Genomic DNA, 14,880 nt, shown 5'->3' with positions numbered 1-14,880 from the left:
CTTTAACTGGATGGGGGAATAAGAAGATGCAGAACTCAAGTCTGTTATTAGACCTTCAAACTAAAATTAAGAAGAAAATAAACCCCAAAACAAAATCACTGTTCATTTCTCATGGAGAATTCAAACCCTTCACTGGCATGTTCTTAGGAATGGTTTTTTTCTGCTTGAAACCCTTAGCAATCACGGAGCTGTATCCCGGAGCACCATGGTGTTGTCCTGCTGGTGAGATGAGCCGTCAGAGGGCCACACAGACCAGTGCTGCTGTCCACACAGCCAGCATGAGGCTGGTAGTCAGTCCAGGTATGGGGTGAGGGTGCAGGGATGGGGTGCCCGAGGTGCAGGAGCAGACCTCGTAACCGTTCTTCGAGCGGCTCTCGTCATGCTGTCCTGGCCTGGAGCGTGCCCCAGTCCTGCTGCTCCCGGCTGCCTCAGGGGCGTCAGCCTGCATGTCACTGCACACCAACCAGTCCCTGGCGATGGACAGTGGGTACCCGGCCTGTACCTCCAGATCACTGTCCAGCACCTTCCAGTACTCCTTGCCCTTGAAGAAGTAACTTGCACCTGCAAAGAGACCAAAACCCAAACACGAGGTGAGTGGCAGTGGATGCTGTCCCAGAAGAAGGTCAAAGGAGCACCTAGAACAGCAGAGGAGCGTTCCCACCCCAGCTGAAGCCCAGGGAGCAGAGGCACATGAGATATCACTGCTTGTTGTCAATATCTCCTCTCGATGCAGGAGAGATGCTGCAGAAGGGAAGGTAACTCTGTGCCTGCCGGCGATCTCTCACACCAGCCAGGAGCCACCAGCAGTTGGAGGTGGATGGTGAGCTGTTGCCTCTTCTGTGCTGAGTACCGGAGCAGATATGCTTCCCAGTACTGTGGGTGTGTAGGGTTGAGGCCCTGTGAGCCCACAGCTGGATACATCATGCACTCCTCTCCTTGTAATTGGGCATGGTAAAACTGGAGACCCCACTATCCATTAATGACTTGAGGCATGTGCTGCTGATCCTGGGCTCAGAAAAATAACCTGAGCCTGACAGGGCCCTGAGAACCTTCTGCTTTCAGGTGCACATTTTCCACTCTGAACTGGGAGGCAGTGAATTCTCTAAGCAGGCCCCATGCTCAGTAGGACTCCTACCTATGGGAATGTCACTCTCAATAGCTTTGGAAATTCAGCTTGAAAAGTCTCTGGAAGTGGCCTTCCCCTCTGCCTGGTTTAATGATTGCTACTACGCTGTTAGGTTCCCAGTAAATAAACCCGGGAAGTGCCACTTTGTTGTGAGTGAATAGCTGATTGTAAATATCTCCTGTGACAAAATTTTTGTGGTCTTTTCAGGGGAAAGAAACCACTGAGAAATCTCATCAGAACATGAGTTGTAACTCTGGGAAAACATTTTTTAAAGTATTTTCTGTCTGCATCCTCACATATGCACCTAAAAATCCAATGACAACAAGACTGGTGAGGAGCAAATCAGCCCATACTAGGATAAAAATCGCTACAAAACAATGACATCACACATCAACTGTGTTCTTTTAATGGAGTGCAATAATTATCACCTCATGATATTTTTGTTGCCTGTTTAAAATTACAAAATCCTCTAGTGAGCAGTATGGGGAGCTCTGGCTGGAATCACCAGAGGTCTCTCTTCAGCTTCCAGTCACCAGGACCAGCCCATCAGGGGCTGAGCGTTTGTGTAGGCAGGCAGAGTAGAAGGGGCTACAACTCAATAGAGCACTGATTTTCTTTGCTGTGCTTTTTTTAAACTGCCATATGGACTCACCATCTGACCACCTCATGGCATCATCTAAAGGGCTGGGTATTCCCTTCCACGGGATGGCCTCTGAAGGATAGCCGGGATCCATCCTCCGCTCATGGTCATCGTAGCACCAGTAGAGATTGTCCTTAAAGAAATAAGTCTTGTCATTGTGAGCCCAGGAGAAAGCAGCGTCAATTCCTCCCAGGGGCAGGCCAAAGTCCGAAATGGGCCGTGGGTACCCTTCCTCCACATTGTTATCTTTGAAGACCCAGTATCTGTCTCCTGTGGAAAGGAAACAAACACAGAATAAAATCACATTTGTTTCACAGCCTAAACCAGTATTTTCCCACAGATGAGCTGAGCTAATGTTTTGTTATCTACTGTGGTGACCAAGACTCAGGGTTGAGCTCTGGGCATTTAAGGATGGGAATAGGAAGGGGTCAGCCCATGGGGGAACCTCTGGCTTTGAATAGCTGCTTTTTTGTGTAAGGCTGTCCGTGGACATATCCCCACTTTGCTGCTGAAAGCATGACTGTCCCAGGATACAAACTCACTGACAGCATCAGTGCACCTGTCACTTTAATGTATTTGATGGAGGCATTTGGTTTTCTGCCCCTTGGATTTCTGCCTGATATCCAAAGAAACAAAGCAGCTTTTGTGGGCAAACTGGGCACTTTCTGCAATCTATTTGGCTCCTAAGAAGCCAAGTGTAGTCCACTTTGGAAGAGAAATCGCCACTTTCTAGGGCCAGATGGGCTGAGACACCTGTGCATTATGAGGATGCACAGGGACTGGATGGATCCCATACAAGCAGTTCACTGCTCTTCAAGGGTCTTACACAGCTGCCCCCTGGGCCTTACCTTGGACAGAAGAGAACAAGCAAATGAACCAAGCTGTCTCAATTTCTTCATAGTTCTCTAACCACTGGGATAGTCTTTCTTCTTTTACAACATCTATTTAGGAACCTGCAGTGCCCTTTTGGGTATTGCATAGCCTATTTTAAGGATCAGAGTTTTTCCTCCCTTGGTTTTCTAGAATATCTGAAGAGGCCCTTAAATGCATGCCCATGTATCAGCAGCAGGACCTTAGAGGTCAAGGTGGCACACTCCTTAAGCTGGCCCCATTCCCTCTGGGAAAGCAGAGCAGGGCAGACTGCCTGAGGCAGCTGGACACACATGGCAGAGCCTTCCACACGCTTTCCCCTGGAGCGATGTGGGGCTCAGCGTGGCTCTGCGGGGCTCAGTGTGCTGGCAGTCCAGGAGGGTGTCGGCTGCACTTGGAAAGGCCTTCTGCAAGCCTAGGGGCTTGTGTGGGACATGAGCCATCTGTCTGGCCTGGCTGGGGGAACTGAAAGGAAATTATTGCTTCCAGAAGTGCTTGGTTCAGCACTTCTGAAACTGATAATTGCACCATGTTTCAAGCAGAATGGTCGGGAGACAAAAAGCAATTTCCAAACAGGAAGAATGGAGGGCTGGGATGTGTTTAGCACTTCAAGTGCACAACCTCGGTGAAACAAGAGTCAGTGCTTGCCAGGGTCTTGGGTGACATTGAGTGCATGGGTGGCATCTAACCAGCACCAGTAGATGGTCTGTGGGAGACTCGGATATTTGTATAGAAACCAAGAAGTAAATTGGTCCTCCAGCTCTTCTGAAATAAAAGTGTGCAAGTTTTTTTGAATAAAAAGAGAGAATTATACTACTAATTTTAAGAAAAAAACACAGTAACAGAAATATAATTATTAAAACTGAAGGTGTTTGGATTAATTTTTCTTTCCTTTCTATTTCTTTTCTCAGCAACACATACTGAAAAGAGGAGGAACACACCACCTGTGAGTGTGTGTAGGGGTGGTTCTTGCTTGTGTTTCATTCTTGAAAAGCCCTTGAAAGGATTTTTGTTACATTTGGCTGAACTTTATCTTCAATGACATTTCCCTCATTTTCTGGGGAACGTGACTATTACCTTTTGCTTGCCCTCCCTGCCAGCTCATTTCTTCTGGCCTTGCTAATGGACAACAGGATTCAGACTGGCACTCAAGATGTTTAACATGTGGTACTGGTGTCTCCTGCCTAGCACCACATTCTATACTTCCATCACCATGTTTGCTCTCACCTTTGAAGAAGACAATCTTATGGTCGTTGGTTCTCTCGTAGACTGCGTCTAGGCTGTCCAGGTTGAGTGGCAAGCCCCGCCAGAAACGGTGAATCTGAGCCGGCTGGAGGGAGACCAAGTGCTTATTGCGAGTCAGTCTCCAGAAGTACTTGCCTGGAGGGACAGACTGGGCATTACTGAACCACGCTCAACTGACCTTCTCTGCAGGTGAGTGGCAGGTGGGTGGCAGCAGCAAGAAGCAAAGTGTGTGAGATGGGAGCCATGATTTAGAGCCATCCTGCTTTCCAGCAGCAGCTGCGACTGCTTTCTATTTCTAGCAGTCATTAGAAGAAATCCCTTTCTTTTTTGGATTAAAGTAATCCTCTGGACACTGCGCTGGAGCTGTTATGCTCCTGGCCACAGCATGTGGCTGTGCCACTGAGCCGGGGCAGGAGAGAGGAGACTTTTGTCTCCTCCCTCCCTCTCTGCCACACAATCAGGTATGAGATGCCTCTCTGGGTCTGTGGGAGCAGCCCACAAACCCCAGCCAGCTCATCCTCACCACCCACTCCAGCCCGTCCCACACTGTGCAGCCTCTGATGCTGCCACATCAAAGCCACTGCAAGGTGGCACAGGCACAGACCCCTGGTGCTCACCTTTGAAGAAGAAAGCCTCTCCCCGGATCTGGGCCACAGCGTCAAAGTGTGTGTTACATCTGTTGGGCACGTCCCGCCTGAGCCTGTGGAGAGATGTCCAAGTGAGCAGGGCCCAGGCAGGCAATGAGGGCCTGTGTCCTCCCCCAATGCCTCCTATCCCACAGACTGAATCACCCCTGCTCCTGGAGAAGACTACAGGCTGCGCCCATCTGTCACTCCTCATGCTCAAGCCCAGCCACGTGCATAAGGATTTCCAAGGCAAGCTCGGGCAAACCTCAGCCTGAAGACAGCTTGGGCTGACAACTCTGAGCCACCGGATGCCATTGCTAGGAGTCAAGTGAGGACATGCTCTACATTGACCAGCTCATGTAGCTGGTGAGAGCTGGCTTCCTGCTCCCAGTGGCACAGCGTGGCTTGGCCAGCTGCCCCAGGGCAGCAGGACATGGAAAATAACCAAGCATCCTCTCACTCCAGCAGCTCAGGATGCCGCTGCTCCAGGGCTGATCTCCAAAGTGCCAGTGAGAGGTGACAGAGCTGCAAAGCAGAAAGCAGCTGAGTTTAAACAGAGACACCTGGAGGAACCACATGATGTTCAGTGACATCTAGCTGGTGAAAGCCACCTGGCAAGTGGCAGCTGAGATACTGATCTGCTTTAACAAGGTGGGTGGGGAAGGCACAGAGTATGAAGGACTGAGAGAGCCACAAAGCCCACATAAGAAATTATGACTGACGGAGGAACAAGGAGATGCTGCTGGCAACATGCATGGAAAAGCTCCTGTAGGTGACAAGGAAGCATCAATCTATTCTGCAGATAGAAAAACTGTGCTGGGCTGCCAGCACCAGCTTCTTTGCCCTTTGACCACAAAACGACAGACATGGGGGCAAACCCCATCCACTCTCCCAGCATACAAGGCAGAAACAAGGGGATGACATGAGCAAGTTTCCTGCTTCTCCTGCTGCTGGTGGCCTCTTACAACAGCAGGAAGAAAGGCTCTCGTATATCTAGGTCCAAACAGCCATAAGGAGCCTGGTGGACAAGCGCCTTTAGAAGCTATGCGCAGAGAAACGTAACTAATGGTATTCAGCGTGTTCAAACAAAAGGCGCACGAGGTGAAGGTGACCCGCTCCATCTCTGCCACCCTCAAGTGGGGCACTTTTGGTGTCTGGCAAAGAAGTGTGACCATCACCTCCTGCCTTTTTGTTCAGTGTCCCCTCTTCTCTTAACTGTCCTGCTGTCTTGGTCAACATTTATTAATGAGCTATGTCCTGCACTTCGTCTAATGAGGCCATGCTGGTTGCTTGATGACACTCAGTGTAAGCAGCCCTTTGCCAATGCTAACCTGCATTGGTGTCAGGCTATCAGTCCACTTGTTCCAATATTCGTTCCCTCAGGTACATTAGGCAGTTGCTCACTGTGGAACAGTTTAGGTAAGTTATGCTTCTGCAATTCAGGATACTGCTGAGGAAGTTTGTTTAAAATTCCAGCAAGGATGAATTTACCTAAGGGTGATGGTGACAACTTTCCACTAATATAAGTAAAAAAACCTGAGTTTTAGCAAAATATCCAGAGAGAACTACCAAAGCCAGAGTGAACAGGAAAGATATGGATGAAGTAGAGCTTCACTACGACACATCCTTTGCAGGAAAGGAAGAAATTTGACTTACAGGACAGTGGAGCGGTTCTCTGGCAGCTCTGGCAGGATTGGATGATCATCTATTTTGCTTACTTCAGGCTTGGCTGTGGGGGACACAGATTCCCTGACTCCTGTGTAGAAAAGAAGCAGTAATGGGGAACACCATCCTCCCTACCAGCTCCATTCATCCCAGAGAACAGCTATTCCAGTGTGTCCTACCATGGCAGGAACAGGCTGTAGCCAGCTGAGGGACACAAACTTACCATAGAGTTGCCAGATCCGGACTTTGTCCTCATAAGGCAGGTCATACTTCAGAGGATCCCCCACTGGACCTTGGTAGTAGGGTCTCATGATAGACTCTATGGCAGAGATGTGGGTCAAGCCGATGGCATGACCAAACTCATGGACAGCTACAGCAAATAGGTCCATCCCATGAGTGTCTGGAGATAAAGATAAAATTGAAATAAAAGTCACTAAGTGCTGAGAGTAATTGGGGCATTTGGGAGGGCTGCAGGGGGAAAAAGTGTAGTTTATCTTGAAAAAACTGGAAAGAAAAGCTTTGGAATAGGTAAAATTTGACAAAGATTTTTTTTTCCAGTTAGATAATGGGGTGGATCATATGAAAATGGAAAGCAAACCAGACTTCAGCCTACACCAGCCCTGGGTACCATCCCTCTTATTTCCAGATCACTGTCAGCACCTGAGAAAAAGCTGGACAAAGGGCAGAGACAGCAACCACATCACAACAATTTGCTGAGTGGCACTGCAGAAGCTGGGCCAGAGCAGTCACTCCCTGCGTCTCATGCCTGCTGCAGCTGCTGACACAGCCTTTGCATTGCCCAAAATACCAGATTTCTGCAACCACCAGCCAGGAGCTCATCACATCCTGTGACAGTGAGCCAAGCCATGAGCCAAGGAGCTGGGGAGTTGCCAGCAGTGCTCGCCTGCCCACGGGGCTCTGCAGGGCTTTCCCTGCCTGGCCTCGCACAATGCTGCCCCAGCCAAATCCATCCCTCAGCCTTCCTGTATGCACACAAATGCAGGAATGTTCATCTGCTTATCGACCACCAACCTGCTCATCTCGCTGCTGCCCTGACACAAGTAGGTGACTGTGTCCAGCTTGTTTTTAGAGGATTTACCATCTTCTCCTGTTACACATCCTGTGCTGATGGGCCTGCAGCTCTTGTGTCTGCTGGCTTTGGCAAACACTTTGATCCTCACACACCACAATGGGCGTTAGGGAGACAGTGTTGAACATCAATACCTCGAGGCTTTGATGACTTTTTTCCTCCAGTCTGGGCTATCTCTACTATATTCTTTTTGCCCAAATTTCCTTATTTGCAATCCAACCCCCAGTGCCTCACACCACACCCACATACAGACCTATCCTCTCCAGAGCATGAGACACTCATGTAAGGGGTTAATGTTCATTTCCAAACATATGCCACTGCTACCAAAGCAAAGGAGGAGCTGCTCCCAGCTGCATGAGACTGAGCCTGCTTGGTGCATTCCCACCACCCACCTCTAGACAGGCTGGGCCACATGTCCATGCAATTCTGCCCCTCTCTGCACAGCAATGTCCTGCAGAGAGATACCAGAGGGCAGCAATGATTTTAAGTATGGTTCTTATAAAGATGATGATGTCAAGTATTGTAATAAAGCAGCAGTGAGTTGGAAAGATCCCTGTGGAGCTCAGGGGAGTGTCACATTTCCTGAGAAAGAGATGGCATCTTTGCCATCGGAGATGGCTACTTTTTTTGCACGAAAGATCCTGCCCAGTCCTTAGTACTCCTCATCAGGCTCAGGGTGCCAGAGCAGGACGGAAATAGCCTTTGCTGAATTTTGCCTTTTCCTTCATGACTATTATTTACAGTGTCTGTAACCAAGCGAGATTTTTATAACCTGTGCTGTTTTCCCTGGCACTAAGAGAGAACAAGACATATGCTCTCTGACATTTTAATGCCAGACTGGCAACCTTGGGGATATTTTTATATCACCTACCGAGTTGTTGTTTTTGAATCAGTAGAGAGAAAAAAATAAATAAAAGATGAAGCTCGGATAGCTCCTAGATCTTCAAAATAGAGAGCAGCTTTTCACTAGGCTCATCCTATCATCCCTTGGTGGAGCTTGCAGGGGCACTCCTGCGGCAGCGCTGGCTCTGAGCTTGCTCCTTCACTCGAGTTTGTTTCACAGTGGGCACTCCTAACCACTGGCTGCAAAACTGACTCCATCAATAACACATTCCCTGTGGCAAGCTACTGACCACAGTGCTTGCCTCTGTCCTGTATATCTGCAGATCAAAACTGCTGGGTTTTTTTTCCTTCCTGATAAGAGCCATCAGTTTGGGCTAGAAACATAGAGCAGGTGTAATTCTCAAGGATCAGCTTGGCCAGACCTTTAACTTTCATCTCCAAACCTCCTCCAGCACCCAGGTACCCATGAACCCCCATGAACATTCAGGGGGTATAGATGCAGGTCAACCAGTGGGCTTGTATTAGCTTGTTTCAGAGAAGACAGTGAAGTTTAAACAAAGTCATTAAGCTGAGGCAGCAGGATCCCACTAGGAGGCTGGTGGAGGAGGTGGCATGACAAGTAAATTAGCAACTGGTGGCTGCAGAGAAGACATTCTATCAAAACATGCCTGACACAAAGGCTGGGGACCTGATCCCCACAGATGGTTTTGCAACTGAGGAACACTTGCCTCTGATACTCCCTCTGCTAATTAAAATTCTGCTTTGGCCAGATGAGATGAAGATAAAAAAGAAAAGAACTGCAACTGTAACCATCCTGATGCTAGGTAATAGACAGGAGATGGCAGGAAAAAACCTTTTTTTCCCAGCACAACACAAAGCCCTTTATAAATAGGTCAGCTAACAGTATACTTTAAAAATAGGGAAAATGGGACATGTGGCAGTGAAGGCACCCAAAAGTCAGAGAATGCAGTCCCCATCCAAGAGCTCCAACAGCCACATACCCAACCTGCAACCTTTCAGGTCTCAGAAGAGACGGGGACTATGGTTGGGAGATGGGGAGCTCTGCAATTGCTGGCAGGACAAGGAGAAATATGGAGATGCCACTGAGGCTTCCAGGAACATAAGAGTGTCCTCAACAGTGCCTGGGCTGATTTTGCTAGCAAGAGGAATTGGATGACTTCAGGGATCCTGAAGCCTAGGGTGAAGGTGTGGCAGAGGCTAAGCCACTCCAGCCACCAGAGCAGAAGAGGGAAATTGTGAGCCCTTGTGCTTGGCTGCAGGTCTCCCACCCTGACCTACCTGATGATCGGAAGGTCCAATATTCGTCATCATCAAAATGAGTGTCCCCTGCAGTGTGATGGTCTCCAGGGAAGAAAGCATGTGCCACTGTCCCACCAGGCCCGTCAAAGGGATAGCCATCATTGTGATCCGCCTTGGAGAAGTCTATCTGGATGTCAGCATTGTTTCCGGCCACTTCATGGAAATTCAGCGGGGTGATGTCGCTCCAGACCTTCAGGGCGTAGTACATCAGGGCTCGGACAGTGTCATGGCCCAGGTGGGACTCTTTTGGGAAGGTGCGAACTCTGAAACAAAGAGGGCAAAAAAGAGGATGGGTCAGTAGCATGAAAGATCTCAAAGAACAACCAGAACTGGCTCTGCAGGTGCCTGGTGCCTCAGAGCCACAGTGAGGTCTTCAGAGCTTTTTGCGGTTTTGGGCTGAGCTGGAATGGAAGAAATCTCAATGTTTCCTGTATAACCCAACTTTGAAAAAGAATTCCTAATATTGTTGATTTAATAGAGGAGATGAAAAGACAAAGATGCAACAAGGCACCTTGGCTTCTAAAGGAGTATATTTAGATAATCTTTCATTGGCAATTTTGACAAAAAGATACATGCTTTCCAAGCAAATGTACTGTTGATTGAGTAATTAATGACAGAAAGCCTGTTTGGATGCCTTCTGGCCAGCTCTATCCTTGTAATAACAGATACTTTCTTTTTTGTGCACCAGCACACAGGCCAAAGTGTTTTCATGGTTTGACGGATTTTTAAAGGCTGAAGCAACAATTATGACCACATCACTTACCCTGCTGCATAACACGGCTGTGACAGCATCACTCGGTACCACACCACTTCCCATCACCAACGGGCAGTGATGACCTGACTACACTTTACGAGGTAATTACAAGCATCAGAAGGGGATGTCACACTACTCAAGCTCTTTCTGAATAGCGATTGGAGTGCTGGGAGACAGCATGGATGTGAAAAGTAGGGAGCAACTTGTTTGCTGAGGTTGGGAACACACCCTCAAGAGACAGGCAGCCCAAAGCAGGCAGCACCTTCAGGCCAGGGCAAAACTAGTTAGAGTTGAATCTCTGATAGAGAAAAAAAGGACTCATGAAAATAAGCAGAAATCTCACTAGCAGTTTCTCTGAAGAACTTGGGATGCTCATCCTAGAGACAGTGGGAATGAGTGGGTGAATCAGGAAAAACACATCATAGCCAAATGTGAAAAAAATCATTAATATCTTTGCCTTTTCTATCCCTTGACTCTTTGGGCAGTTTCCAAGCGGGTGGGAGTCAGGGAATATCCCAGGGCTGCATCTACCAGAACAGCTGGACCCCATTTCACCTCCACATTTCTCTCCAGCCTGCATTTGGGGATACTGTGTCAACACATCCGAAGTCCTGATGGCACCTGCAGTGTCAATTCCCTGGCCATGCTGCCCAGCCATGAGATGTCATTCAGGTTTGTCAGGAGCTGCTGGGGTCAGGCTGTGCACAAGCTGTGCCCTTGCACTGGCTCTGGCAGCTCCCAGAACACCAGGGCAGTTTTCTTTTTACCCCCAAAGGATTTTCTCCTTTCTGAAATGTGAAGTTCTTCCTCTTTCCCCATAAAGTCAGGCCTGGGCAACAGGCAGACAGGCTGAGTTTTTATAACACAGGTCACTTCACGACATGAAGCCATCTATGAACCAAATTTGTTTCTTACTGAAGCTGAATTATGTTTACCTTTTCTCAAAATTAAGTCTCAACAGAATCTGCTGCAACGGAGACCAAATCTCTGCTAAGTTTCAACATATGTTGACAGCGACAGCCAAGCTGAGATTTGATACTGCAGTGGGAAGAGGACTCTCTTTAGGGGCTATGCCAGGATCAAAGAAAAACTTTCTATTAATAAGTAAAACCTTTCATAAGATCCACATGTGTTTTCAGGACAAGCACTTCATGCTGCACACTGTTCTTAGAGGAAAAATCACTGCAGCACATGGTATTTGAGGGAAGAAAAATGAGTCCCAAAAAGCACAAATCTTGGTGGGACAGGGATCAGTTTGCTTGCCAACCCTGACCTGCAGCATATTTCTGAAAGCTGGACCTGAACTTCTGTGTGTCATAGGTGCAGAGGGATTCTGACACTGAGGGAAAAATACTCCCCTGTGGCAAGGATTAGGAGAAAAAAAGAGAAAATGCTCCTGCCCTCAGACTCGGGTGGGGCAAGAGAAGAAGCTCCAGGCTCGGCAGCTGCCTGAGAAAGCACAGAACTAATGAACTCAAGAAAAAAGACGCTCTAGCAACCATTGCCACCCAGCAAAAAGCTCCCAGGTAATTCACCAGCCCAATCTGCATCATTCTGAGGTGCTGCCAAGTGGGTCCAAGAAGCCACTGCTGAGACTGTCAGGAGAAGAATGAAAATAAATAGTCCATGGGGTCTTGGGAGGCCATAGGGACATATTTTAACCATCACCCTAAAACTCATCTCAAAGCCATATTTAACAAAGGTGACTGTGGGATTGGTCTTTTGCTGCAAGATTTCAGGAGGGATAGATGAATTCCTACCTCCAGGACAAGTTTCTTTTGCTCCACTTGGTGACAGCCTGGGCAAATCGTTTCCTCCTGGTCTCTTCAATGGTGAGGTCAGGCAGAGAACAGCGAGGGGTCTTCATCAGCTCCAGGGTGGCTTCATCTAGGGTTAGAGAAAAAAAAAGAAATCATGGGAATGGTGGGTCAAGAAATCCCAGGGGGACACAGAGATGGGAAATGAAGTGCTAAAAATGAACCAGAAGAGCAAAAGTGGATACTCAGGAGCCCACTGGGGCATGGCACCAGCCCCAGCATGTCGTGGTGACGCCCACAGAACACTGAGCCCCCTATGTTTCACTGTTGCTCCCACCACTGGACAGCAACTCCTGCTGGAAGCCCACCTGTGACAAGCTTTAAACATGTTTTTAAACATATTTTTTCAAATATTCTGTCTTGTTCTCTCTTGATGATTTTCCAAGTATTCCTCTGTCGAGAAGAAACATTCACATATAAATAAACACCTCTGTTCAGCTAGGAGCTTATTTGAAGAATGCCCATGTTCCTTCTTATTATTTTTTTTTAAATGAATGAAATCTTGAAGTGTCTATTCTCACCAGCTGAAATGCAGAAAAGTTGTTTCATTCACTCATTTCCCTGCTGACTTTACCTCTTAAACCCTGTTTTCATGAACAAACCCACAACTATGACCTGCGCAGGGCAGCCATCCCTCCCACCCGCAGACTGTTTTTAACACCCCCTCTGAAAATTCAATTTGAATGGCCACTCCTGTTCTGGGGTCTCCTGCAGCTTGTGATGCAATGGAAGAGAAATTATTGCACACACTCAATTAAGACCAGAGAAAGGAAGTCCTCGTGTTTGGATGCAGCTGTGCTTTCAGGAGACCAGCAGAGGGATACTGGGATGTTGGGATGGATAGAGACTCGCCTGCTAATTAGCTGCTACTCCTTAATTGTGTCCTGAGCAGCAGAAGCATGCTGGCCCCATGGCGGGAGGGTCAGAGAGGGGAGGAGAGCAGAGAGGCGCCCTTCTGCAGGCCGGGATAATGCTGGCTTTCTCCTTCCCTCAATGAAGTCTTTGAGAGGAATGACCCCAGCCCTGCTGGTGAACTCGTGCCGCTTCAGCCTGCCCTTGGACTTCTCCCTCCCAGGCAGATGCGTCTGCCACACAGATGCCACTGCCTGCCTCTGCTGGCCAACGGAGCTGCTGGAGCAGATGATGGGCTCCCAGCTGGCTGGGCATGACTGGGGAGTACCTGGAGCTGCTGTGGCTCAGTGAGATCCCAGGAGAGCCCGAGAGAGCCTCCTGGCTCTATGCACTGTGGGCAGGAGCAAACAGAGTTGGGGTGATGCAACAGCATCCTTCTCCCTTCCCTACCTGTGCCTCAGCAGCAAGGAACCCAAAATATCTTTGCATACAAATTGGGAGGCTTAATCAGGATTTTTTGTTCAATTCAATTTGATGCTGCAAGTAAGGCTTTGAACAGGACAACTTTCTCCCTTTTTTCCCCCTTGTCTTTTTAAATTTTTTGGTTTTGTTTTTTTTTTTTTTTTTGAACACACCAAGAGATATTTTAATCACACTGAGAACCCCAAGGGTCTGTGGGTCTGTTGGAATAATTGCTTGCCTCAGGTTCTTGAAAACAAAAGGCAACAGAACACCTGAGCCACGTAATTACTCTTACAGCTTCAAACTGGCCATATGCTCCACCCACGGTAGAACTTTTCCTGCTGCTGGTCCAGAACACAGGAGAGGGAGAGTCCCTTCTCCCTCATGGACCTGCAAGAAGCCATCCCTGCCTTGCTCTGCACCAAGGAGAGGAGGGGTCATGAGCCACTGACCTAGGACTCCTGTGGCCTCAAGCCCCCCGAACCTCTGCATGGCAGTGATGGCCTTGGTGAGCTCCTCCTGCGTCTGCAGCTGCCCCGTGACAGGGTCCGGAGGAGGCAGATACCCAAATTTTGTCAGCCAGTCCTGTGAAACAAGGCGAAGGGGAAATGAGAAAAGGAAAGGAAGGAAATATAGATACAGGGAATGATGCTCTGAAGGTCCTCTCCCTCCACTCATAGTTTGAGGCCCTTAGCTTTTGGACTTGATGATCTCAAGGGTCTTTTCCAAATGATTCTGTGGGGGTGGCTTGTTTTACCTTGCTTGGCTCATCCCCCTGGGCAGAGCATCTCACAATGCTCTTTACATCATGAGTCTTTACAAGACTCATAATTTTATCAGTCATGCAGTGAGACTCAGTGTCCCTTTAGTGGAAGAGATACAGAAAACTACCCCACCTGGTTTTAACAGGCACCTAATTAACAGAAAATAAGTGCCCTACCTGTTAACAGATAGCAACAGAATACACAACCCCAGCCACATCTTGCATTTGCAACCAAAGACATGACTTTCACAACACCAGGATTTTGTTTGGAAGTAAACTCAGACATGAAGTCTCCGAGCCCAGTTTGTGCCACACAGTTATCCAAGACCTGAGGCAGATGACCTCAGCATTGATACAAAACAGCCCTTCTCTCCAGCATTTCCACACTCCCTGCTTTAATCATCTTCCTGCCCTAAAGTATTTACAGCCAGGTGTGGGTCTCTCAACCACCATAAAGCAGCAGGGACCTGTGGAACCCCTGTTTCCAAACCCTCTTTCCCAAAGCCTAGGCAAGCACAACCACGTGCCAGTGATCCCCTTGCCACAGGCATCTCATTAAACCCAAACCCACTGTTAAATCGGAATTTGTCTCTCAAAGGATAAGATATCTTTATGAAGATTTTTCTCTTTCTCTCTTCAGGCTAAAATTGATGGGAGAAAATGCTATAAATCTCCTTCTTACAACTGCTTTTTAAAGTGAATTACCTTTCTAAATCCTTTCTTACCTTCCTTCTCCCTCCTTCCCTTCCCTTGGCAGAAGGATGAGCAAGGAATAGTAATACTGCACACAGGGGATGCCATAAACAC

The 14,880-nt window shown here is 48.1% G+C and overlaps 1 protein-coding gene across 1 annotated transcript; it reads right to left on the bottom strand.

Moving 5' to 3' along the window:
• Window positions 1–235: 235 nt before the first annotated feature.
• MMP17 (matrix metallopeptidase 17) lies at window positions 236–13,817 on the bottom strand (the record flags this gene model as incomplete). Its single annotated transcript, XM_084217090.1, has 9 exons — window positions 13,763–13,817; window positions 11,940–12,066; window positions 9,405–9,688; window positions 6,396–6,572; window positions 6,164–6,263; window positions 4,499–4,581; window positions 3,864–4,016; window positions 1,779–2,036; window positions 236–561 (listed from the first exon to the last, which is right to left on the bottom strand). The coding sequence occupies exons 1-9, from the start codon at window positions 13,800–13,802 to the stop codon at window positions 236–238; spliced, it is 1,548 nt and encodes a 515-aa protein (XP_084073216.1). The 5' UTR covers window positions 13,803–13,817.
• Window positions 13,818–14,880: the final 1,063 nt, after the last annotated feature.

This window comes from Fringilla coelebs (genome assembly GCF_963513975.1).
Source record: "Fringilla coelebs genome assembly, chromosome: 17".
NCBI classification, from domain to species: Eukaryota; Metazoa; Chordata; class Aves; order Passeriformes; family Fringillidae; genus Fringilla; species Fringilla coelebs.
This window is presented reverse-complemented; position numbering and strand designations above follow the sequence as displayed.